The sequence below is a fragment of the Hemitrygon akajei genome, chromosome 3, assembly GCF_048418815.1.
Source record: "Hemitrygon akajei chromosome 3, sHemAka1.3, whole genome shotgun sequence".
Classification (NCBI taxonomy): Eukaryota; Metazoa; Chordata; class Chondrichthyes; order Myliobatiformes; family Dasyatidae; genus Hemitrygon; species Hemitrygon akajei.
In genome coordinates, this window is record NC_133126.1 from 143,738,944 (window position 1) to 143,765,011 (window position 26,068).

The 26,068-nt window shown below is 41.2% G+C and overlaps 1 protein-coding gene across 1 annotated transcript in view; it reads left to right on the plus strand.

Moving 5' to 3' along the window:
- The first annotated feature begins 4,642 nt into the window (after window positions 1–4,642).
- The window catches only part of schip1 (schwannomin interacting protein 1), an 878,565-nt gene continuing 857,139 nt past the window's right edge, over window positions 4,643–26,068 (plus strand). The window contains exon 1 of the mRNA XM_073040992.1: window positions 4,643–4,756. Coding sequence (XP_072897093.1) covers window positions 4,748–4,756 — 9 coding nt within the window. The 5' untranslated portion in view covers window positions 4,643–4,747. The remainder of the gene's footprint in view (window positions 4,757–26,068) is intronic.

Below are 26,068 nucleotides of genomic sequence, written 5' to 3' on the forward strand. Positions count from 1 at the left end.
AATCCTCTTGCTATGAATGCCAACATACCATTTGCCTTTTTCACCGCCTGCTGTTCCTGCATGCCCACCTTCAATGACTGGTGTGCAATGACACCCAGGTCTCATTGCACCTCCCCTTTTCCTAATCGTCCACCTTTCAGATAATAATCTGTTTTCCTGTTCTTGCAACCGAAGTGGATAACCTCACATTTATCCACATTAAATTGCATCTGTCATGAATTTGCCCACTCACTTAACCTATCCAAGTCACCCTGCATCCTCTTGGCATCCTCCTCACAGCTAACACTACCGCCCAGCTTCGTGTCATCCACAAACTTGGAGATACTGCATTTAATTCCCTCATCTAAATCATTAATATATATTGTAAACAACTGGGCTCCCAGCACTGAGCCTTGCGGTACCCCACTAGTCACTGCCTGCCATTCTGAAAAGGTCCCATTTATTCCCACTCTTTGCTTCCTGTCTGCCAACCAATTCTCCATCCACATCAATACCAAACCCCAAATACATTGTGCTTTAAGTTTGCACACTAATCTCCTGTGTGGATCCTTGTCAAAAGCCTTTTGAAAATCCAAATATACCACATCCACAGGTTCTCCCCTATCCACTTTACTAGTTACATCCTCAAAAAATTCTTTAAGGTTCGTCAGACATGATTTTCCTTTCACAAATCCATGCTGACTTTGTCAGATGATTTCACCTCTTTCCAAATGTGCTGTTATCACATCTTTGATAACTGACTCTAGCATTTTCCCCACCACCGATGTCAGGCTAACCGGTCTATAACTCCCCAGTTTCTCTCTCCCTCCTTTTTTAAAAAGTGGGGTTACATTAGCCACCCTCCAATCCTCAGGAACTAATCCAGAACCTAAAGACTTTTGAAAAAATATCACTAATGCATCCACTATTTCTTGGGTTACTTCCTTAAGCACTCTGGGATGCAGACCATCTGGCCCTGGGGATTTATCTGCCTTTAATCCGTTCAATTTACCTAACACCAATTCCTTACTAACATGTATTTCCTTCAGTTCCTCCATCTCACTAGACCCTCGGTCCCCTACTATTTCCGGAAGATCATTTATGTCCTCCTTAGTGAAGACAGAACCAAAGGAGTTATTCAATTGGTCTGCCATGTTCTTGTTCCCAATGATCAATTCACCTGTTTCTGACTGTAAGGGACCTATGTTTGTCTTAACCAATCTTTTTCTTTTCACATATCTATAAAAGCTTTTACAGTCAGTTTTTATATTCCCTGCCAGCTTTCTCCCATAATCTTTTTTCCTTTTCCTAATTAAGCCCTTTGTCTTCCTCTGTTGGTCTCTGAATTTCTCCCAGTCCTCAGGTGTGCCGCTTTTTCTGGCTAATTTGTATATTTCTTCTTTGGACTTGATACTATCCCTAATTTCCCTTGTCAGCCACGGGTGCACTACCTTCCCTGGTTTATTCTTTTGCCAAACTGGGATGAACGATTGTTGTAGTTCATCCATGCGATCTTTAAATGCTTGCCATTGCATATCCACCATCAACCCTTTAAGTATCATTTGCCAGTCTATCTTAGCTAATTCACGTCTCATACCTTCAAAGTTACCCTTCTTTAAGTTCAGAACCTTTGTTTCTGAATTAACTATGTCACTCTCCATCTTAATGAAGAATTCCACCATATTATGGACACTCTTACCCAAGGGGCCTCGCACGACAAGATTGCTAACTAACCCTTCCTCATTGCTCAATACCCAATCTAGAATGGGGTGTTCTTATTGGAGTATAAAAGTTGAAATTTTGCTGTGTAACCAAAACTATGTAGTCAGTTTTGAAACTTGCTATTTGCTATGCATGTACCCAATTTAGTAGGAGAATGAAATCTTAAGAATGTAGAAGACAATGGTGTGTTAATGAGAGGTAGCTAAGAGATGTAGATTAGAACATGATTAAGTCAATGGGTAGAAACAATAGTGGCAGGATGTACGTGTGATACGCAACTATAGACCGATTGCATATGCTAATAAAACTGGACCAGGAGATTGCTATAAAGAATGCTGTGTCCGGGGATTGGTGGGCAATCAGCGACTAGTTCAATGACTGTCTCAGCTTTGATTTGCAAATTAAAGTTTAACCCTTCTCGAAGAATCTTCTGCATCTCCTGGTCATTTGTGGGGCACGAGAAACCACGACACTCTCTAGTTGGTTCCTCGACATGTTGGTTCAGAAAACCATCCCGCATACATTCCAAGAAATCCTCTTCCTCAGCACCCTTACCAATTTGGTTCACCCAATCCATATGTAGATTGAAGTTACCCATTATAACTACTGTTCCTTTATTGCACGCATTTCTAATTTCCTGTTTAATGCCATCCCCATCCTCAGTACTACTGTTAGGTGGCCTGTACACAACTCCCACCAGCATTTTCTGCCCCTTAGTGTTATGCAGCTCTACCCATATCAATTCCACATCCTCCAGGCTAATGTCCTTCCTTTCTATTGCGTTAATCTCCTCTCTAACCAGCAATGCTACCCCACCTCCTTTTCTTTCCTGTCTATCCCTCGTGAATATTGAATATCCCTGGATGTTGAGCTCCCATCCTTGGTCACTCTGGAGCCATGTCTCTGTGATCCCAACTATATCATGTTCATTAATAACTATCTGCACATTCAATTCATCCACCTTGTTACGAATGCTCCTCGCATTGACACGCAAAGCCTTCAGGCTTGTTTTTACAACACTCTTAGCCCTTATACAATTATGTTGAAAAGTGGCTCTTTTTGCTTTTTGCCCTGGATTTGCCTGCCTGCCACTTTTATTTTACACCTTACTACTTTTTGCTTCTACCCTCATTTTACACCCCTCTGTCTCTCTGCACTTGTTCCCATCCCCCTGCCACATTAGTTTAAAGCCTCCTGAACAGCAGTAGCAAACACTCCCCCTAGGACATTGGTTCCAGTCCAGCCCAGGTGCAGACCGTCCTGTTTGTACCGGTCCCACCTCACCCAGAACTGGTTCCAATGCTCCAGAAATTTGAATCCCTCCCCCTTGTACCATTTTTCAAGCCACGTATTCATCTGAAATATCCCCCTATTTCTACTCTGACTAGCACGTGGCACTGGTAGTAATCCAGAGATTATTACCTTTGTGGTCCTACTTTTTAGTTGATCTCCTAACTCCCTAAATTCACCTTGTAGGACCTCATCCCATTTTTTACCTATATCGTTGGTACCTATGTGCACCACGACCACTGGCTGTTCACCCTCCCATTCCAGAATGTCCTGCAGCCGCTCAGAGACATCCTTGACCCTTGCACCAGGGAGGCAACATACCCACCTGGAATCTCGTTTGTGGCCGCAGAAACGCCGCAGAGATGTGAAATGGGATAGGTCTGGGGGTTAAGGTGTGAAAAGAATCAGCAACTGGGGACGTGGTTGTGATTGGAAGGTAGTTGTAGGGAGTCGGAAGGTGTGCAGTTGGTTGGAGGTGGTGTGTGAAGGGATGTTTGTCTCAAATAACGCCTTTAGGGGCAGGAGGTAATCTGATATTAGGACCAGAAGTCATGGGGTGTATGTCAGTGCAGTGGGAGAAGCCACAAACCAGTTAAATATAATAAAAAGCAACTTGTACTGATAGGTTCCCGGTACTGTACAGATTTGCAACTTGCTCAAGAAGCCCACATTTAAATAGTAAAGTTTCTGAGTGAGCATAATTATTCCAGGAATAACCAATGCTGGGTGCTTAAATTCCGAATGTGGTTATAGAATGCTGCAGTATGTAAATGACTGGCATGAAATGGTATCATTGTCACATATGATGACTGAAAGTGAGTATTTGAATTTGCTCGCTGATGTGATTTGACCTGGAAATGGCTGCTGTCATGTTGCACTCTGAAGTGCTCTATTTCATATCTGAATAGTGCAAAAAGAATCCCGGCTGCATTTCTTTGTTCCACTCCCAAACATTGCTTCGCTCCCTCAGTACTGATTTGGAGTGTCAACCTAAAGCCTTATTTGTGGAATGGTTTTACTGAAATGTATCATTTCGATTAAAATTACCAGAACCATATTTGCATTTATAAAATTATTTGCATTAATAAGGAGACATTTCGAATGCCAGTGTAATTAGTAAATGGAAGACAAATCACGTTAATTTTAGCATTCTAATGGATACAAATTAATTTGACCGTGTCAATACAATAACAAGAAAAAGAAACAAAGGGGAACTTTATATGTTGTATTCTCAAAAGTCTACAAAACTTAACATATGGCCTTCGGCACAATAGAAAACCTTAAACCCTTTTAAAATACAATCTGTTTGGCTTTTGGACGAAACAGCTGGAATTGGATTTACAAGTTAGATCTGAAATCATTGCACTTCTAAAGAGAGTGCAAATCGCCGCCGAACAAAGTGCCCGAATGCATCGGGAATGCCACCCCGTGCGCACTTTTGAATGTTGAACGGCGACGGGTGCAAGGCGCACGTTTCTGTGCAGCTGTTGGAGCATGACCAAACGCCTGCGCTAAGCCAACCTTCCCTCCCGATTCACTTCCCAAATTGTAATGAGTTCATTGGTGTGTTTGGTTAGTCCTTCTGCTGCCTGTGGGGTGGGTGCTTTCGCTTTGACGGCGTCGCTCAGATGCTCACGGTGTGCATAACACCCGAGCTTCTCACTCCAAGACTGTGCACTGCGCACCAGAGGTTGGAGAGCCAGCCGATTCTTGCAGAAATCCTTGCCTTCAGTTTCATTGCCTGGGAAACGCCAAGATGCGCCTGGTAATTGATTTTATTTTCCTCTTAACCCTGTATCCTTTTTTTGTGGTTTTATTCTAGATGTTCTGCAGGTGCGTTTGAATTTGGGGTGCTGTAGCCCCGTGACTGCCCGCTGGTTTAACTGGAATGGAGCTGCTTTCTCGAGCAGCTTCCCGGGGAGATCAACGCCGTGCGTCCGGGCGGCGGCTGCTCTGCACAGTGTGCTGGAGATTTCCCGCACGCAAGCTGAGTTTTCCTTGTTCCCGTCCCTTCCTTGGCTACATTTGATAGAACAGCACGCCCTTCTCTGGTTTTACGTTGCAGGGTGAATTTGAATGCTTACTACTGACTCTTCAGTTTATTCCAGCGTTGTATGTATAACTGTAACAAATACTGCACCGGATTCATCGCGCTTAAAGCTGTATCAAAATCGATGCAGGTAATCTGAGTGCTCGAGAGGAATATGTTTGGGTTGGGGTTTTTTTTTGGAGTGAATGCAATTGCTATTTCATTAGTCTATTTCATGCTTTTGCTTCATTTTGTGAATTTTTTTTAAAAAACCTGTTTGTTTAAATGGCAGCCGGCAATTGGAGTTACCGATTACTTCCCCTGGCAATCGTTAGTTGTAGTAACTATGTCAAAGTTAAAACTTTAAACGCGGTTTGATAGAATTGGTTTGTTTTGTCATTTGCTGAATCACTTTACTCGCTTTTTTTTCATTCTGTAATCGAGATTTTGAAAAATCCTCTCATTGAATAGCTGTTTTTAATGATAAAGAAAACCCTTTTCTCCCGAGGATATCCTCTACCAATCCAAGTGTTGACGATTTTAAATTGGGACAAAGCTCTTCCTATTTAGCCAACTGCCTGTACTAATTAGTAAATAATTTGATAGCCAGCCAGGAGCAACCTGCCCATTAGAGAGTTCACCTTGAGTGATTATCAATATTCTGCCCCCTTTGGACCAGCTTTGCATGATTGTTAGAATCAAGTTTACCACAAACTTGATCTATTTGTCTTCATCCTTTAAGTGTGCCAAACTACTCGATGGTAAGACCGTTGAATTCTCCAGTTGCATGTAATCATTACCTCCTCTGTGCCACTCTTCTCATTCTCCAATCCACTTCTGGTCCTCCCAATTTTTTGTCCCCTTTCTCAGATCATCTTCTAGTCCACCCTCCCCATCACGCATTTTCACTCCTACCTTCTTTCTGCGCTTAATTTCTCCCAAGTGCTTCTCATTGTCACTTTCATACTGTACTCTGTTCCGATTCATGGTCTTGACCTGACCGGTTGACCATTCCTCTCCTGCAGATGCTGCTGGATGTGCTGAGTTCCTCTGACAGTTTTCCCCCTCTCCAGGTTCCAGCATGTGCAGTCTCCTGTGTCTACCCTTCAGTCAGGTTATTGATCTGCAAGATGAACTTTAGAATACACTGTAAAACCTGAGAGAATTGTTCTAATATCCTGACTACAGGGGAGATAGATCAAGCTTATTCATAGTTGGTTAAACCATTCAAATCTCTGGAGTATTGTGTCCATTTCTGGTCACCCATCTACAAGAAAGATCGCAGTAAGATTGAAAAGCTTCCAGAGAAAATTTACAAGGAGGTTGCCATGTCTTGAGAACCTGAGTTATAGGAAATGGTTGAATAGGTTAGGACTTTATTCCCTGAAGCACAGGAAGATGAAGGAAGATTTAACAGAAGTATACAATATTATGAGGAATATAGATAGGGTAAGTGCAAGCAGGCTTTTTCCGCTGAGGTTGAGTGAGACTAGAACAACAGGTCATGGGTTAAGGGTGAAAGGTTTAAGGGGAACATGAGGGGGCACTTCACAGAGGGTGGTGGAAGGAGCTGCCGGCAGAAGTGCCTGCCGGTGGGATTTCACCATTTAAAAGAAATTTGAATGGGGCATGGGTGTATGGAGAGCTGTGGTCCAGGTGCAGGACGAGACTGATCACTAGCTTAGCTTGGACTAGATGGGCCAAAGGGCCTGTCTCCGTGCTGTGTTGCTCTGTGACTCCTAAGTATCAAATCACAGCTTGGCAGCTTGGTTTCCATGCACTTCATCCTGGGAGTTGGTCCAATTTTGAGTTTCATAAACTGTGGAATGGTCAACTGGCACTTTTCAAATTGCTTACTGAGGTGCACTGTGTTCCAAGATATTGACTTGCAATGCAAACTTGTCCTGATTTTTTTTCCTTTATCACAAATCCTCACATTGTTTGGTTGAGAATAGCATGCACAATCCTGAAAAATTTCCTGACACATCTTAATTTTTATGAGCCATAAAACTCAACTGAATGACATGAGATAGTCTCAGTTCTGAATTATGCCTGTTACTCGGAAAATAATCCTTGAGGATGTAGAGCTTTTCCATCTTCTCAGCATGACTCTGAAGGACTGTGTCCTTTTGGAAACAGATAACATCCAGAACTCGCTAGTATCAATGGATGAGAGATGTATTTATTATGTTGTTAATGTATTGAAAGCTATTCTGCTAAAGTTACTGGTGCACAATTTTCTACTTTTTCCGAATCAGGTATAATAATCACCAGCATATGTCGTGAAATTTGTTAACTTTACAGCACAGTACAATGTGTAAATGACCATTTTTTTTCATTCCTCAGTCAACCGACGAAATGAAATTCATAATCATGTAGTTTGGCAGTGTCTAGTTTGTGTGGACTGAGTGGTGTTCAGAGTGGAAGTATTAAACAGATAATTTTTGGCCTGAATATTGAAGTAATTTAGATCAAACTTATTGTACATTGGCTGTATATTACCCGAATATGCTTGAGCAAACCCACATCTCTCTCCTGATTAGGTAAGGCTACATTGCAAACTTCATAATTGAGCCCATATGCCATGACACCTATACCCTTAGTATGTAAAAGTTCTGAGACTAAGCTCAGAGTTGACAAAGGTTGCAAATCCATGAAAATGCATGTCTATCAATGGCACTTCTGAAATGTATCAGTTCTGTGGAGTTGAAGGTAGTCGAGCAGGGAGGGCAAATTAATTTATTATTGTCAAGTGGACTGATATGACCGAGTTTGCAGGCGGATTTTACAGATCGTTTCTTTACAGCAGTGCTTTGAAGTAGTACAAGGGGTAAAATGAGCTGTACAGAATAAGTTTAGTTACAGAGAGTGCAGGTGGACAAGGCACAAGGTCATAATGAGGTAGATTGTGAGATTGAGTCCATTTTATCACATGGAGGAAATGTTCAGTAGTTTTAAAAGAAGTGGGGTAAAAGCTGTCCTTGAGCCTGGTGGTACGTGCTTTCAGGTGTTTGTATCTTCTGCCCAAATGGGAGAGGAGAAAAGAGAGAATGGGCAGTGTCTTTGATTACGCTGGCTGCAAGAATTGTATGCAGAGGCTGTAAGGTTTCCGTGATGAGCTGAGCTGTGTCCTTGACTCTCTGCAGCCTCTTGTGGTCATGGGCAGACCCGTTGTCATACTCAACTGTGATGCATCTGGGTTGGATGCTTTCTGTGGTGTGAGGGTCAAAGGGGGACTGTGCTATATTTCTATGGCCTCTTGAGAAAGAGCTGCTAGTGAGCTTTCTTGGTTGTGGCATCTATGTGGTTGAATCACAGCAAGCTATTGGTGATGTTTATTCCGAGGAACTTGCAGCTCTCTACCCTCTCGACCTCAGCACTGTTGATGTTGCTGTCTGGCTTTGCTGCTTTAGATCTGTTGGCCAGGAAGTAAAGGAGGTGAAGCGGTTGTCAATAAACACTAGTCTAACATTGATATCTTTACTGTTCTGCTGCTCCCGGATGTTCCTTGTGGGGTGAGTCGACTGGTTTCAGCAGAGGGGGATTTGCACTGGCTCAAGGTTGCGGAGAAGCCTGGAGTTAATGCGTGCCATCACCAGCCTCTTAAGTCACTTCACGATAGTAGATGTCAAAGTCACTGTGCATTAGCCATTAAGGCACTACAGAGTGACTTGTTTTTCCTGGGTATTAGGATAATACCGGCTGATCGTTGCAGGATCTGAGGACACAGGCAGGTTCGGGATCAAGGCCAGGTGCTCTCTATGGGTTTACTCTCCAGAAGACAGATCTCGTGTGGGTTTAGCTGCACTGGATGCTTTCAGGGTGGGTGATAACATTCTAATCCCCTTCTGTTCAAAATGCATAGATTGTGTTAAACTCATTGGGAAGGATTGCACTGACTTAGTCTTGTTGCCTGTAACAGCAACTGATGGCAGTATAGGCAGTTTTAGATAATTACAAGTATTAGCATTATATCAAGAAGGCCATGAACATTATCTGACTGCAGCCACTTGATCTCACTGGCTTTTACTTTACATAAGAAGTGCTCAGGTAGGTATCTGTGAATTGATAGTGATGGTTCAAGGAAAATATCTGAAGCCTCAAATGCCAATCATGGATTAACTTGACCATTGCACGTAACAGAATATGATTTTGGATTTTCTTTTAAATCCAGCACCGTGGCAGGATGAGAAATCTGCAGTACCCACAGCAAGTTACATATGCTAGTCTTAAATTGTATTTGGTATATTCAGTGGGTATCGCTATGCATTGTCTGGATATGAACTATTAGGTTGATAGGATATATGCAGAAATATTTTGCAAAAGCATGACCTCGTTATTTGTTTCCTTTGCACCATTTATTTATTTCATTAATTTTTTTGTTTGTAATTTTGTCTTTGCACCATACTGCTGCTGCAAAACAATTTCATGTCATATGACAGAGATAAAAAAAACTGATTCTGGTTTTAATAACAAGTTATCTTCTGTTGTAATTTAGTGTATCTGAACAGAATCATATTTTATATGAAATTCACTAAATTCAGTGAACATTGGATATTTGAAAAATTGAAAATTCTAATAACCACTAAACATGCCAGTCAGTATCTGAAGAGAGAAATAGTATTTTTGTGTTTATTATAACTGAAAAGTCATCTTATAATAAAATAGTCTGGGTTCTTCAGTCCTGCTGAAGGGTCTTGGCTCGAAACATCGACTGTAATCTTTTCCATCGATGCTGCCTGGCCTGCTGAGTTTCTCCAGCATTTTGTGTCTGTTGCTTGGATTTCCAGCATCTGCAGATTTTCTCTTGTTCGCGACTGTGTTCTTGAATTCTTTTTGTTCTCAGTTTGGTGGTAACAGCTGAACAGGTAACGAACCATCTATGCAAGAAGACAGAATAGCCACAGCTTTATTGTGTCACTAAGTTGTAGAATTTAACCCATTGCATTTCACACCCTTAATTTACTGTACTTGATTTGCCATGCATTAATTGTCTGTTTTTGATATTTCCCTATTTGGATAATCTTTTATTCAAATAGGAACTTTTCCTTTCTGCTTTATTGCAAATTTGAAATTCAGCTCTGCTCCACATGTTGCATTATATAGTTCGTTATTTATTGGCTTTGTATCCCATCATTAAATATACAGAAACATTTTAAAAAACAGTTATTACCCTTCAACCATCAGGCTTCTGAACCAGTGTGGATAACGCCGCTCTCCTCAACTCTGAACTGATTCCACAACCTACAGACTCACTTTGAAGGTTTAGTCACTTCTTGTGTTATGAAGATGTATTGGGGTTTTTGCTGATGCAGCTTCTGGTTGGGTAGAAACCCAAAATGACCAGTGATACTTTACAGTGTTCCTTTATGAGCGCAAGACAGAATTCAAAGCAAAAATGGTCGTTAAATAACTGTGTCAGAATAAAAGATGATATCATTCATCACAGCATCAGCATGCACTGCTATCATTCCCCAAAAGTGTCTGATTCTGTTTGCAACATTTCACGTTTAATTGTCATTTTACTTTGCAAATTATTTTCACAGGATTATTAAATGGAAAAGCCAGAAATATCAAATTTGTAATCAAATTATAGCTGATTCTCATAAATATTGCTTAAATGATTTTACCAAATTAGCATCCTATAAACATACAGTAAAGCACTTAGCTGCAATTATTAAGCTATAATTGCTAAGCACTTATGTGCTGAGTACTACTCTATCAGTACTAAGCATTTTATTAATCACCCTATTTACTCTACCTTTTATAGATCTAACTTCATTTTCTCAGATTTATGTAGGATCTTGGCAGAAAGAGCAGGAACATATCCCATGTATAGCTTGTAGTAATTTAATGCCATTCAGTCTACAAGAGAGGAAGGAGCAGTGGGCAGACATGAACCAGGAGGAGTTGCAGCGGTCTGTATTCATAAGCCTGATACAAATAATTTTTTATTGACATTTGATTTCAGAGCAACCAGAAAAAATGAAAAGCAGAGTCTTGAGTGAAAGAGTGAACAGCAATGTGCCATTACACAATGTTTTTAATTTGGAGCAGCCACGACGGGCACATAGCAAGCAACTGATATATATGGCATGAAGCCAAACACTCCAGGAAATAAGAACGCAATGAATATTTGAGTAAGGTCTTGTATGTTTATGAGAGAAACTGGATAGAAAATGCCTTTTTAACTTTGATCACTGATTGTATTTTTAAAGTTGTTGTTTGTTATGGATGAATCTTAGCAATGGTACTGGTAGGTGCAGATTTTATGGAGGCAAAGGAAATAGATGGCAATTCCCTTTCAATATAATGACAACATGTGATAATCGAGAATTGCATGTACTTTCAGGAGACCACGTATGTGAAAGGCAGCAAGGATTTGGAGGACTGCTGGTAAGCATTCACAAGTACGTGAACTGCAAGAGATTTTAAGTTGCAAGGAATGCCATTTTAATGGCTTAATTTAATGCTAATATATTGTTGAGTAAACTTTAAATTAATTTTGACCTGGTAAGTATGTTCTGATTGTTACATGGCCAAGGACTTCCAGATCACTGCATGATTTGATAATGTTAAAGCTGCGTTATGAGCAAGTTAGTTTTATCTTGTCATTCTGTTTTGCATGTAAATAAAGCTGGATATTCATCCAGGTTCTTGAATTGCTGTTTCTAAATTTTTATTTACTGCATACACTTTAGAGTGTGTGTGTGTGTGTGTGTGTGTGTTCATTCTTTCCTCATCAAGTTACCTGAAAATTGTTGTCAAGAAGGTTGGTGCTTGACTTAGCTTTAGACCTTCACCCACTGCTGCTCTTTCTTAAATATAGAGAAATTCTTTGACTTTTTATTAATCAGCATTGAATAATTACACCTCAAAGGAGATATTTTTCCCAAAATCCCAAGAGAACAACTTCATGGCATTTTCAAAAGTGTGTGAAAAGGCAAGAAACCGTACAGCCTGTGAGTTCTTTCTTCTCAAAGAAAAAAAATGGTAGATTTATATCCCAGTGGTAAGATTTCCAGGGTAACTGTACAGGCTTTTACATCAATCAGTACAATAGTTTGTTTGAACTGAGCATTGTAGAATGTACATGAGCCTATTTTCTTTAAATGGGATTTGTTGAATGCTGTTGTGAGGTAAAGCTATCTGCAAACAAAAAGATTGAACTTGGTTTCATCGAGCATTATTGGGAATGATAGTGCTGAGGGTGAAGCAGTTGATATACAAGCCGATGCATTGTGTATTGAGGCTAAGGAAGGACAGGCTTATGATAGGGCAAAATTGCAGTCAGTGGGATGAGTTGAGGTGTAACATAGGGGCAAAATTGAAAAGGGTAATGAATACAGTAAAGTATTTTTTTATTTTTTTTAATTTTTTTATTTTTTTTATTAGTTTTTCAAAACATTATACAAATTAAAAACCCCAAATCCTAATGAGGAGCATTAATACAGTGCAAAATTAAGCATACAATAACAATATGCTACAAAGGAAGAGAATTTAACAAAAAAGCACCTAAATTAAAGACAAGAAAGCTTAGTGTCCTCCCCAAGCCCCACAACACAAGAAAAAAAACAACAACTCCAGACCGACCACAACACAATATAAAGAGTATAGGTCAGGACAGTCAAACTCCCAGACTGTGAATACACTTAGCAACAGAGGATAATAATGCCTACTACCAAAAAAAAGGGAGCTGAAAGCAAGGGACCGAAAAGAAGAAAAAAAAGAAAAAACCCTAGTCAAAAGGAAGGTTATGAAAGTACTCGATAAAAGGTCCCCAGACCTTATGGAACTTTAGATCCGAATTAAGAACTGAATAATGAATTTTTTCGAGGTCCAAGCAGGCCATAATGTCGTTAAGCCATTGCGCATGAGTGGGCGGGGCAACATCTCTCCATCTAAGGAGGATCAAGCGTCTAGCCAGGAGAGAGGCAAAGGATAGTATTCGGCATTTGGTCGGACCCAGACATAAATCTGTCTCACCCCAAAAACCGAACAGAGCAATTAAGGGGTTTGGTTCTAGGTGCTGATTCAGAATACCCGATAATGTAGTGAAGACATCTTTCCAGAATTTCTCCAAGCTAGGACAGAGCCAGTACATATGGATGAGAGAGGCCACGCCCCTCTTGCATTTATCACAGAGCGGACTAATGCCAGGGTAGAATCGAGATAGTTTAGATTTAGACATATGGGCTCTATGAACAATCTTAAACTGTAAAAGGCAATGGCGAGCACAAAGAGAGGTTGAGTTAACCGATTTGAGAACTGAGTCCCAGCTCTCCTCGGATAAGGAGATATTTAAATCCTGCTCCCAGGCCATTTTAATTTTATCCACATGGACCCGTCGTAAGGCTGCTAGTTTATCTCGGATAATTGATATTAAACCTTTACCTAGTGGATTAATGGAAAGAAATAGGTCCATAGCATTTTTCGCAGGCATTTCAGGAAAGTTAGGAATTAAAGGAGCAATAAAGTGTCGGATCTGGAGATATCTGAAAAAGTGAGCGTTAGGCAGGTTGAACTTAACAGAGAGCTGCTGAAAAGAAGCGAAGCGATTATCAATGAAGAGATCTTCAAAATGTCTAATGCCCTTCCTATACCAAACATGGAATGCTGAATCGTACGTAGTAGGTAAAAAAAAGGTGATTATGTGCGACAGGGCTAGAAACGGAAAACCCCTGGAAACCATAGCATTTCCTGAACTGAGCCCATATACGCAAAGTGTGTCTAACAAGAGGATTAGCTATTGATCTGGGCAGACTACTAGGGAGTGCAGAGCCAAGAAGTGCAGATATAGCTAATTCTTTAGTGGAGCTCAACTCCATTGCCACCCAGTTAGGGCACTCGGGTTGGCCGTGGAAGAAAGACCAGAAGGTAGCACAACGTATATTAGCTGCCCAGTAATATAAGCGAAAGTTAGGTAAAGCCATGCCACCCTCTTTTTTAGATTTTTGGAGGTGGATTTTATTAATTCTAGAGCGCTTATTCTGCCACAGATATGACAAAATAATAGTCTAAGGAATCAAAAAGGATTTAGGAATAAAAATTGGGATAGATTGAAATAAGTATAAAAATTTGGGGAGAACATACATTTTAACAACATTAATACGACCTACCAAAGACATAGATAGAGGTGACCATTGTACCAGACTCTGTTTTATAGCATATGAAAGATTGACAAAGTTTTCACGAAAGAGATCTTTAAACTTCCTTGTGACTGTAATTCCAAGATAAGTAAATTGATTATGGACTACTTTAAAAGGGAGATCACGAAATATTAGTTCTTGTGCTTCTTTATTAATTGGGAAAAGTTCACTCTTATGTAAATTAAGTTTATAGCCAGCGATCTGGCTAAACTGGTCAAGAAGTGAAAACATTAGAGGTAAGGATGTAGATGGATTTGAGAGAAAGAGTAATAAGTCATCAGCATAGAGAGAAACTTTATGCTCAACACCCCCTCTCCAAATCCCGGTCAATTCAGGACAGTTTCGAAATGTTATTGCCAGAGGTTCTATAGCCAAATCAAAGAGAAAGGGACTTAAGGGGCATCCCTGACAGGTGCCACGTTTGAGATTAAATACTTGGGACTTCTGAAAATTAGTTAAAACAAAAGCAGTAGGACACAGGTACAGCAGTTGGATCCAAGAGATGAAACTTTGGCCGAGGTCAAATTTTTCTAAGACTGCAAAAAGGTAGTTCCACTCTATACGATCAAATGCTTTCTCCGCATCGAGGGAAATAACACATTCAGGAGTCCCAGTTGGAGCTGAGTATAAGATATTAAATAGACGCCGAATGTTAAAAAAAGGGAGACGGTTTTTAATAAAGCCTGTTTGGTCATCAGAGATAATGGAGGGAATAAAGGTTTCTAATCTATGAGCCAACACTTTAGTTAAGATCTTTACATCAACATTGAGCAGAGAGATCGGCCTGTACGAGGAACACTCTGTTGGGTCTTTGCCCTTTTTTAAAAGAAGAATAATAGATGCCTCATTGAAAGAGGGTGGCAATTTGCCGTAATTAAACGAGTCAGATAATACTGAAAGTAACTGAGGAGAAAGAAGTGAAGAGAATGATTTATAAAATTCTACAGGGAACCCATCAGGTCCAGGAGATTTCCCTGAGGACAGTGCAGAAATTGCAAAAGATATTTCTTCTGATGATATAGGCGCATTGAGTTTGGCTTTGAAATCAGATGAAAGTGAGGGGATATTCAGATTCTGTAAAAATTGATCAACAGAGATATTGTCATTCAGAGATTCAGAGGAATAAAGCCGAGAATAAAAATTTTTAAATGCGTCATTAATTTCTAAATGATCCGATGTAAAGTCTCCGTTCTCCTTCCGGATCTTTGTAATATGTTGTTTGGCTTTGGAACGCCTCAGCTGATTGGCTAGGAATTTACCAGACTTATCCCCATGAATGTAAAAGCGACTCTTGCTTTCGAGAAGTTGGCGTTCGACAGGTTGAGTGGACAGAAGGTTAAATTTAGTTTGGAGTTCAACGCGCTTCTTGTATGATTCAGGGTTCTTAGTTTGGGCATATATTTGATCCAAATCTTTAATCTGCTTAATGAGGTCTGATCGATCTGCATGGGATCTTCTGTTGAGATTTGCTGTGTAAGAGATTATTTGACCCCTCAGATATGCTTTCATGGCATCCCAGACAATCTGGGATGGCACTTCAGGTGATGTATTAGTGTTAAAATAAAAGGTTATCTGATCCTTAATAAACTTTACAAAATCATCATCTGATAATAAAGTTGAATCAAACCGCCAGTGTTTATTCCTCTGAGGGAGACCAGGAAAGTTCAGAGAGAGGGTAATTGGGGCATGGTCAGAGATCAGTATACTCTGATAGTCACAAGAGTGGGCAAATGGGATAAGTTGGTTATCGAGTAAGAAATAGTCAATTCTAGTGAAGGTATGGTGAACATTTGAGAAAAAAGAATAATCTCTCTCCGTAGGATGGAGGAAACGTCATATATCAGAGATACCAAAATTAGAGAGAAACAATTGGATAGCTAAGGCAGATTTAGTAGGTGATCTGGTAACAGAGGACGATCGATCCAGTTTAGGATCCAACCAACAGTTGAAGTCACCACCCAGTATAAGAGAGTATGAGTTTAAGTCTGGTTGTGAGGGAAAAAACCGTTCAAAGAAGTTAACGTCATCAAAGTTGGGGGCATACAGGTTTGCTAGTGCAACTTTAGTGTTATATAGTTTACCAGAAACAATAATAAAACAACCATTTGTATCAAATATTTTATTATGGAGTTCAAAAGGAATATTTGAGTTAATAAGAATGGAGACTCCCCTAGCTTTAGCGGCAAAGGATGAATGAAAATGCTGACCCGCCCACTTTGACAGAAGCCGGGAGTTATCAAAACAACGAATATGAGTTTCTTGAAGGAAAGTAATGTCAGCTTTGAGTTGTTTGATATGTGAGAATACCTTCCTCCTTTTAACAGGGTGATTCAATCCCTTTACATTCCAGCTCACGAATTTAAGTGCACTAGCCATTATCAATTACTAATGCATAAAAGGCAGCAGGCATATAAAAAGTCAAGCAGTACAATAGCAGTCTGGGAGCAGAGATGTAAACATAGACTCGTAAAATCAAAACATATACATGTCCTGAGCAATAAAGAGAAACAATAAATACAGTGAGTGATGTTGGAACTGGAAAACCCACCCCATGCACACAACCCAAAACTAGACGGCTACCAAAACAAGTAGCTAGCTCTACCAAAAAAATTAACCCAAATACAATTTCCAGATCTGTGTCATTAACAACAGTTCTGTATAAATACCATAGCAAATAGTAACTAGTTTATGCACTAGAAAACATAACTACAGATTAGAACACCTTCTGCAGAAATATAAAACTTAATACAGAGAAAATCGGAAGAAAACCAAAACTAACCTACCCGTGAAAAATTATAGAAGAATAAAGTAAGAGAAAGGGGGAAAAAAGGTTAAAAAAAAGGAAAAAAGGAGAGGAAGGGGAAAATTATAAATTCAAGACGAGTATTTATCAACCATTTACAGAGAGGAGAGAAAAAAATTCAGAGATTAGAAAAAAGGGGTGAAGAAAAGAAAAAAAAGATAAATAAATATTTAAAAAAGGAAAAATAAATCAGCAATTAAGCTGTGAGCCAACAAACAGGGAGGCCTTCACTAAAGACTTCGAACCTCCAAAACAAGTTAGAGTCAGTTGTAGAACTCTGTAGATAAAGTTATACAAGAATAAAAATAGATTACACACACACCAAATCCCGGGAGAGATTGTCAACAGCCCTTAAGAGTTTCAATGAATAATGTCTGAGTGATTCAAGTGAAGTCTGAGTCCAGAAAAAGTAATTTTACTACGAGGAGTACTTATCCACCATTTTAGGAGGTCCGATCAGATTCCGAAGATGACTGGATAGCCGGAAGACTTGCCACAAATGCTTCAGCTTCCTTCACTGATTTGAACCACTTGTATTTTCCGGTATTAAGCTTGATTCGTAGATCGGCAGGATTGCGAAGAGAGGGTTTAAAACCACGATCAAAAAGCACTTTCATTGCGCCTTTAAACTCAGCGTGCATCTTTAAGGTCTGGGGTGCAAAATCTTCCACAAAGCGAATGGTTGTATCCTGGAAAGGAAAAGACCCCCTGCGACGTGCCTCTACAATCAGACTGTGTTTTACCTGGTATTGATGGAAACACAAGATTACTGGTCGCGGACGGGAGCCCAGAATTCCGGGGGGAACGTAAACTCTGTGTACCCGTTCGAGCTTGGGCGGGTTCGGAAGCAAATCTTTCCCGAATATCTCACAGAGAAACTTGGCGAAAAACTTCACGGTTGATCCCTGTTCGGTTGCCTCTGGCAATCCAAGAATTCTGAGATTGCAGCGTCTGCTGCGATTTTCGAGATCCACCATTTTGGAAAGGAGTTTGTTACATTTTTCCTCTAAGCTGGAACAGAGAGTCTCCAAGTATCGAACACGACTTTCTAAATCTTCAGAAGTCGAATCGATATGAGATAGGTGTTCGGCATGCTTGTCCACTTTATCGTTGATCCGATCCAGTTTGTCTTCCAACCGTTTGAAAGCGGTTTTAAATTCCTTTAAAATTTAGTCTCAGAGCTTTCGAAGCGCAGCCAGGGTCTCGTCTGAGGGAGCCATAGCTTCCTTTCTCCCGGATTTAGAACTCTTGCTAGACATTGTAAGTTCGATATGTTCACTGGCAAGTAAGAGATACCGAAAAAATTCCTAACTAAGGTTTAAAAAATGGAGACATTTAGTGCAAAGGTAGCGACAGTAACGGAACAAAAGTTCGGAGCAGCTAAACAATCGCCATCTTACCGGAAGTCAGTAAAGTATTCTATTTGAATGCATGCTGTATACAGAATAATTAGATGTTCTTGTAGTGCTGTTAGAGATTGGCTGGTATAATGTGGGCATCACTGAGTCGTAGCTGAGAGAGCATTGTTCGGGAGTTGAGGATAGGCAGGTAAGCAGAGGTAGTGGTCTGTTGGTTTAAAAAGACTTAAAATCAAATCCTTAGAAAGAGGTGACCTAGGACTGGAAGATACAGAAACCTTGTGGGTAGAGTTAAGAAACTGCAAGGGTAAAAAGATAGAGATGTGTGTAATATTCAGGCCCCCCTGAATTGTTAGAGGACAGGGAAGCTTTTAAAAACCAAAGACAACTAAAAAAGCCATGGAGAGAAAAGATGAAATATGAAGGTAGCGTCACGTTGCGTCTGAACCCTTAGTGCCTAGGTGGCACGTGGGGCCTCCATAAGGGTCTTTCATTTCTGCCGGTCTTTCGCTCTGCTGCTTGCTGTTACCCAGTTCATGCCTACTTCTTTCAGTTCTGCTTCCACAGACCTTTGCCACATCACTTTGGGCCTGCCCCTACTTCGCTTTCCCTGTGGGGTCCACCTCAGTGCTACTTTTGCTAGTTGATCATTTGGCAATCTCATTAAATGGCCCAGCCATCTCCATCGTCTTCTTTTCACACAAACTGAGATTGATTCCATATTGCAAGATGTAAGCAAGTCTTGGTTTCTGATTTTATCAGGCCAGAAGATCTTGATACGTCGTACACATTTTGTCTGGAACATTTCAAGTTTCTTGCAGATGTCTTTCGTCATCTTCCAACATTCACTTCCATGAAGTAGCATGCTTAGGACGTTGCTTTTAAAAATTCTGATTTTGGTGTTTAAGTTTGAATTGTGTGGATTTCCAAACTGCATTGAGACTGCCAAAAGCTTGATTTGCTTTAGACAGTCTTGCTAATACGTTCTTACCACTATCTCCATCAGTGCTGACTTTACTCCCAAGGTACATGAACTCATCTACCTATGAAGATATGATCACCAGTAATATAAAAGCGGATACCAAAAGTTTTTTTTAAGATATAAAGAAAGAAAGGCAAGAGTGGAAATTGGGCTGCTGGTAAACAACGCTGGAGAAACAGTAATTTGGGATAAAGTAATGGTGGACAAACTTAATCAGTCTTCACTGTGGAAGACACTAGCAATATTCCAGCCCATCGGGGGCAGAAGGGAGTGTAGTTGCTATTACGAATGGGAAGATGCACTGGAAGTTGAAGGGTCTGAAGGTAGATAAGTCACCTGGACCAGCTAGATGACAGCCCAGGTTTCAGAAAGAGATTGCTGGAGAGATGATGGAGGCATTTGTAATGATCTTTCAAGAATCACTAGATTCTGGAATGGTTCCGGAAGACTGGAAAATTGCATATGTCTCCTGTCTTAAAGTAGGGAGAGAGGCAGAAGAAAGGAAATTATGGGCCAGTTAGCCTGACTTCGATGATTGGCAAGATGTTGGAGTCCATTATTAAGGATGAGGTTTTGGGGTACTTGGAGGCGCATGATAAAATGGGCCAAAGTCAACATGGTTTCCTTAAGAGGAAATTTCCCTTGACAAATCTGTTGGAATTGTTTGAGGAAGTAACAGGCAGAATAGACAAAGGAGAGTTAGTGGATGTTGTTTACATGGATTTTCAGAAGGCCTTTGACAAGGTGTTGCACATGAGTCTGTTTAATAAGATAAGAGCCCATTGTATCACAGGACAGATACTAGTATGGATAGAAGATTGGATGATGGGCAGGAGGCAAAGAGTGGGAATAAAGGGGGCCTTTCCTGGTTGGCTGCCAGTGACTAGTGGTGTTCCACTGGGATCAGTGGAGGGACTACTTATTTTCCCACACAAAATGTCAGTGATTGAGATGACAGAAATGATGGCTTTGTGGTCAAGTTTGCAGACAATACAAAGATAGGTGGAGGGGTCAGATAGTGTTGAGTCTTCAGGACAACTCAGATTGGCTGGTATGATGTCATGGGCATCACTGAGTCATGGCTGAAAGAAGGCCATAGTAGTGAGCTTAACATCAAAGGATATACTTGGTATCAAAAGGATAGGCAGGAAGTCATAGGTGATGCTGTGGTTCTGTTGGTTAGAGATGGAATTACATCTTTAGAAAGAGGTGGCATAGGGTTACAGAATGTTGAATCTTTGTGGGTGATGTTAAGAAACTGCAAGGGTAAAAAACCCATTATGGGAATCAGATATTGGCCTCCAAATAGTAGGCAAGATGAGGGGTTGAGATTGGAAATTTGCTGGAAAAGGCACGTAATAAAGGTAATGACACAATTTTAATAGGGGATTTCAATATCAGAATCAGAATCAGACTTTAATCGCCAAGTACCTATGCACATACAAGGAATTTACTTCCGGCAGATGTTGTCTCTCTGCTCATAACAATAATAATGATAAATATAAATGAAAATATTGATTATACATACAGGTAGTGCAATCCAAGTAATAGTTAGCCGACAGTTAACCGGCAGTTAACTGTTCAGCAAAGTGACCGCAGTAGGGAAAAAACTTCTCCAGTGTCTATTAGTCTTAGTCTGGAGGGATCTGAAGTGCCTACCAGACGGAAGCAGATCAAACAGTCCGTGCGCAGGATGGGAGGAGTCCTTTATGATGTTCCCCGCCCTCTAATTCAACCTGGAAGAGTACAGGTCCACAATAGAGGGCAGGGAGGCTCCAATGATGCGCTCGGCAGTCCTCACTGTGCGCTGTAGTCTGGTTCTATCCTGCTTGGTCCTGGTTCTATCCTGCTTGGTGGCGGCTCCAAACCACACAATGATGGAGGTGCACAGGACAGACTCAGTGACTGCAGTGTAGAACTGCAGCAGCAATTCTTGAGGCAGACCGTATTTCCTTAAGAGCCGCAGGAAATACATCCGCTGCTGGGCTTTCTTCAGGATGGAGCTGATGTTCTGCTCCCACTTCAGATCCTGAGAGATGGTGGTTCCCAGGAACCTGAAGGGGATTGGGAAAACCAGGTTGGTGTCGGATGGCAAGACATGGAATTTGTTGAATGCCTATGAGATGGCTTTTTAGAGCAGCTTGTGCTTGAGCCTACATGGAGAAAGGCTGATTGGGTGTTGTGTAATAACCCAGATCTTATTAGGGAGCTTAACGTAAAGGAACCCTTAGGAGGCAGTGATCATAATTGAATTCATACTGCAATTTGAGAGGGAGAAGCATAAGTCACATGTATCAGTATTAGAGCGGAATAAAGGGAATTACGAGGCCTGAAAGAGGCGTTCGCCCAGGTGGATTGGAGGGGGAATACTGATGAGGATGACAGCAGAGCAGAGGTGGCTGAAGTTTCTGGATATAGTTCACAAGGCACAGGACAGACATGTCCCACAGAAGAAACTTTTCTGAAATGGCAGGGTAGGCAGCCATGGCTGATAAGGGAATTTAAGGAATGCATAAAAGCCAGGGAAAAGGTGTATTAGGTAGCAAAAGTGACTGGGAAGTTGGATGATTGGGAAGCTTTTGAAATCCAACAGAAGGCAACTAAAAAAGCTATAAGTAAGGAAAAGGCGAAATATGAGGGCAAACTAGCCAATAATATAAAGCAGGATACAATAAGTTTTTTTCAGTTATGTGAAGAGTAAAGGGGAGGTGAGAGTTATATTGGACCACTGGAAAATGATGCCGGTGAGGTAATAATGGGGGACAAAGAAGTGGCAGATGAACTTAATGGGTACTTTGGATCACTTCTCATTGTAGAAGACACCTGCAGTGTGCCAGAGGTTTGAGAGTCAGGGAGCAGGGGAGAATGCCTTTGCTATTACAGAGGAAAAAGTGGTAGGCAAACTAAAAAGGTCTTAATGTGGGTAAGTCACCTGGACCAGATGGACTTTCTCCAAGAGTTCTAAGAGAGGTTGCTGAAGAGATAATGGATACATTGGTCATGATCTTTCAAGAATCATTTGATTCTGACGAGGTCCTGGAGGACTGGAAGATTGCAAATGTCATTCCACTCTTGTAAGAAGGGAGGAAGACGAAAGGAAACTAAAGGCCAGTTAGCCTAACCTCAGGGGTTGGGAAAGTGTTGGAGTCTATTATTAAGGATGAGGTGTTGGGGTACTTGGAGACCAATGAGAAAATAAGTCAAAGTCAGCATGGTTTTTGTAAAGGGAAGTCTTGCCTGACAAATCTGTTAGTTCGAGGAAGGTAACAAGCAGGGTGGACAAAGGAGAGGCAGTGTATGTCATTTACTTGGATTTTCAGAAGGCATTTGATAAGGTGCCACACATGAGGCTGCTTAACAAGATAAAATCATATGGCATTACAGGAAAATTCTGGCGTGGATAGAGGAGTAGCTGACAGCCAGGAGGCAGGACTTGGGAGTAAAGGGGCCTTTTCTGGTTGACTGCTGGTGACTAGTGGTGTTCCTTGGGGGGGGTCAGTATTGGGACTGCTTTTAACATTGTCAGTGATTTGGATAATGGAATTGATGGCTATGTGGCAAAGTTTGTGGATCATACGAAGATAGGTGGAGGGGTAGGTAGTGCTGAGAAGCAATGCGATTGCAGCAGGCAATCCCCGGGTTACGTACAAGTTCCATTCCTGAGTCTGTCTTTAAGTGGGATTTGTACGTAAGTCGGAACAAGTACATCCGGTATTATTTAGTGTCAGTTAGTCAAACATTTGTCTTAGTATATAGTATATATTTTACCTTTCTATGCATATAAAACACTTAAGAAACATATGTATTCCAATAATTAAACCACTGTATTGCTTAGTAATAATTGTAGCTTTCATCGGGGCAGGGCCTTTCACATGCTCCATTATTCTCACTTTATCTGTTATAGTTTAAAATTGTTCCAATCGTTGACCGACTGTAGCCTACCGCTTTTCCAATGACCGATGGTGTTTCACCTCTTTCCAAACACTTTATTATTTCCACTTTATTTTCAGTTGCGATCGCTTCCCGTCAATGGAACAGAAACACTGCTGCCGAGCTCTGCCAGCTCCCAAGGTCCGCTGGGTCCTAAAGTCCACAGCACAGAGCCAGGCTAAATGGGACAAGTGGTGGCTGTGCTGGGTTTGGGTATTTGATCCTCCACAATATTCCGCGTGGGAATTTAAACTGGAGGTGGCAGTGTTTTTTTTTTACGAGGTCACGTTGTGAGCTCGACATCAACCCGGCACGGATGGTACGGGAGTCACTGGATCGACATCAACCTGGCATGAGAGCGGTCTGTCACTGGATTGAACTCGGAAACCTCCATTCTCGAGCCTGGCACTGATCTCATTGCGCCATCAGCCGACCAAAACGGGGGGGGGGGGGGGGGGGGAATGGGATCAGTGTGAATCTTACTAAGAAAAGTTTAAGCCAAATACAAAGTTAAACACTCAATGCAGTGTCAACAACAACAACTTAAAATGGTGGACTGCATCACGGTCCGACTTAAAATGACGGACGGCGTTCTCCTTCCTCGGTTCGAGTTGTCCGTAAGTCCGATGTTCGTAACTTGGGGACTACCTGTGTAGACAAATTGGAAGAATGGACAAAAAAGTGACAGATGGAATACAGTGTTGGGAAATGGATGATCATGCGCTTTGGTAAAAGGAACGATAGTGTGGTCTGTTATCTAAATGGGGAGAAATTTCAACCATCAGAGAAGCAAAGGGACTTGGGAGTCCTCATGCGAGATTCCCAGAAGGTTAATTTATAAGTTGAGTCTGTGGTAAAGAAGGCAAATGCAATGTTGGCATATATTTCAAGGGGAGTGGAATATAAAAACAAAGAGATAATGCTGAGGCTTTATAAGATGCCAATCAGGCTGCACTTGGAGTATTGTCAACAATTTTGGGCCCCGTATCTCAGAAGGGATGTGTTGTCATTGGAGAGAGTCCAGAGGAAGTTCACGAGGTTGATTCTGGGAATGAAGAGGTTAACATATGAGGAGTGTTTGGCAGCTTTGGGCCTGAACTTACTGGAATTTGGAAGAATGTGTGGGGATCTCATTGAAATATACTGAATGTTGAAAGGACTAGACTGGATGGATATGGAAAGGATGTTTCTTCTGGCGGGGGTATCTATCTGGAGGACACAGCCTCAAAATCGAGGGCAACCTTTTAAAGCAGAGGTGAGGAGGAATTTTTTTTGGCCAAAGAGTGGTGAATCTGTGGAATGTTCTGCCACAGACTGCAGTGGAGGTCATCATTGGGTATGTTTAAGGTGGAAGTTGATCATTTCCTGATCAGTTAGGGTATCATAGGATATGGCAAAAAGGCAAGTGTATGGGGTTGAGTGGGATCTGGGATCAACCATGAAGGAATGCCAGAGCAGCCTCAGTGGGCTAAATGGCCTAATTCTGCTCCTGTGTCTTATAGTCTTATGGACAGATAGGGAGAATGGGCAAGGAATTGGCAGATGGAATATAGTGTAGGAAGTGCTTGCTCATGAAATTAGAAGAAATAAAGGCATAGACTATTTTCTAAATGAGGAGAAAGTTCAAAAATCTGGTTTGCGAAGGGACTTGAGAGTCCTTGTGCAGGATTCCCTAAAGGTTAACTTTCAGAATGAGTTAGTGGTAATGATTTGCCTTCCTTTCGAGACTGTTAGAATATAAAAGCAAGGATGTAAGGCCGAGGCTTTATAAGCCATTGGTTAGACTGAAACTGGAGTATTTTAAGCAGCTTTGGGCCCCTTATCTAAGAAAGATGTGCTGACATTGGAGAGCATCCAGAGGAGGTTCACAAGAATGATTGCAGGAATGAAAGGGCTAACTTGAGGAGTGTTTGATGGCTCTGTGTCTGTACTCACTGGAGCTTAGAAGAATGAGGGGTGATCTCATTGAAATTTATCAAATATTGAAAGGCCTAGTCATGGTGGAAATGGAGAAGATGTTTCTAAAAGTGGGAACATCTAGGACCAGAGGGCACATCCTCAGAATCGAAGTAATGACCATGTACAACAGAGATGAGGCGGAGGTTCTTTAGCTGAGAGTGGTGAGTCTGTGGAAGTTATTATTAACATGGAAGACAAGTCATTGAGTATATTTAAAGTGGAGGTTGATAGGTTTAGGGCATCGAAAGTTACGAGGTGAAGGCAGAAAAATGGGATTGAGAGGGATAATTAATCAGCCGTGCTGGAGCAGACTTGATGGGCCGAATGGCATTGTTCTGCTCCTATGTCTTGTGCATCTTTGTCTTCTGGTTGATGTGGTAGGTCTTTATTCTTCAGAACGCATGAGAAATGTTTAAAATTATGAGAGGCATCCCCAGATAGGGAGGAGCAAAGCTGTGGAACATAGATTTAGGGTGGGGGGGGGGGAAGACTTAAAAGGGATTTGAATGGCACTTTAACACACAGGGTGGCAGTATAAAGAAAAAGGTGCCAGAGGAAGTTGTTGAGAGAGATACAATGGCGTCAGTTGGGAAGTATTTTGGGGAGGGAGATGGGCTTAGAGAAGTATGAGCTAAATGCAGGATTTGGGACTCGCTGTGTAAGCACAGTGGTTGACAAGGACTCGGCTGAGGGCCTGGAACAACGCTGTATTCCTCTTTGACTCTTTTGAGGTAAGGAGAAGATTTCCATCAACAGTGTTTGTGTCTCACATTAGATTTTGAGCTGGATTGAAAGCCAAAGCATTGCTGAATTTCCCTCTGTTTACTTACACTGGCTATTTGTCTGCTAACCATGAAACAAGCCCGT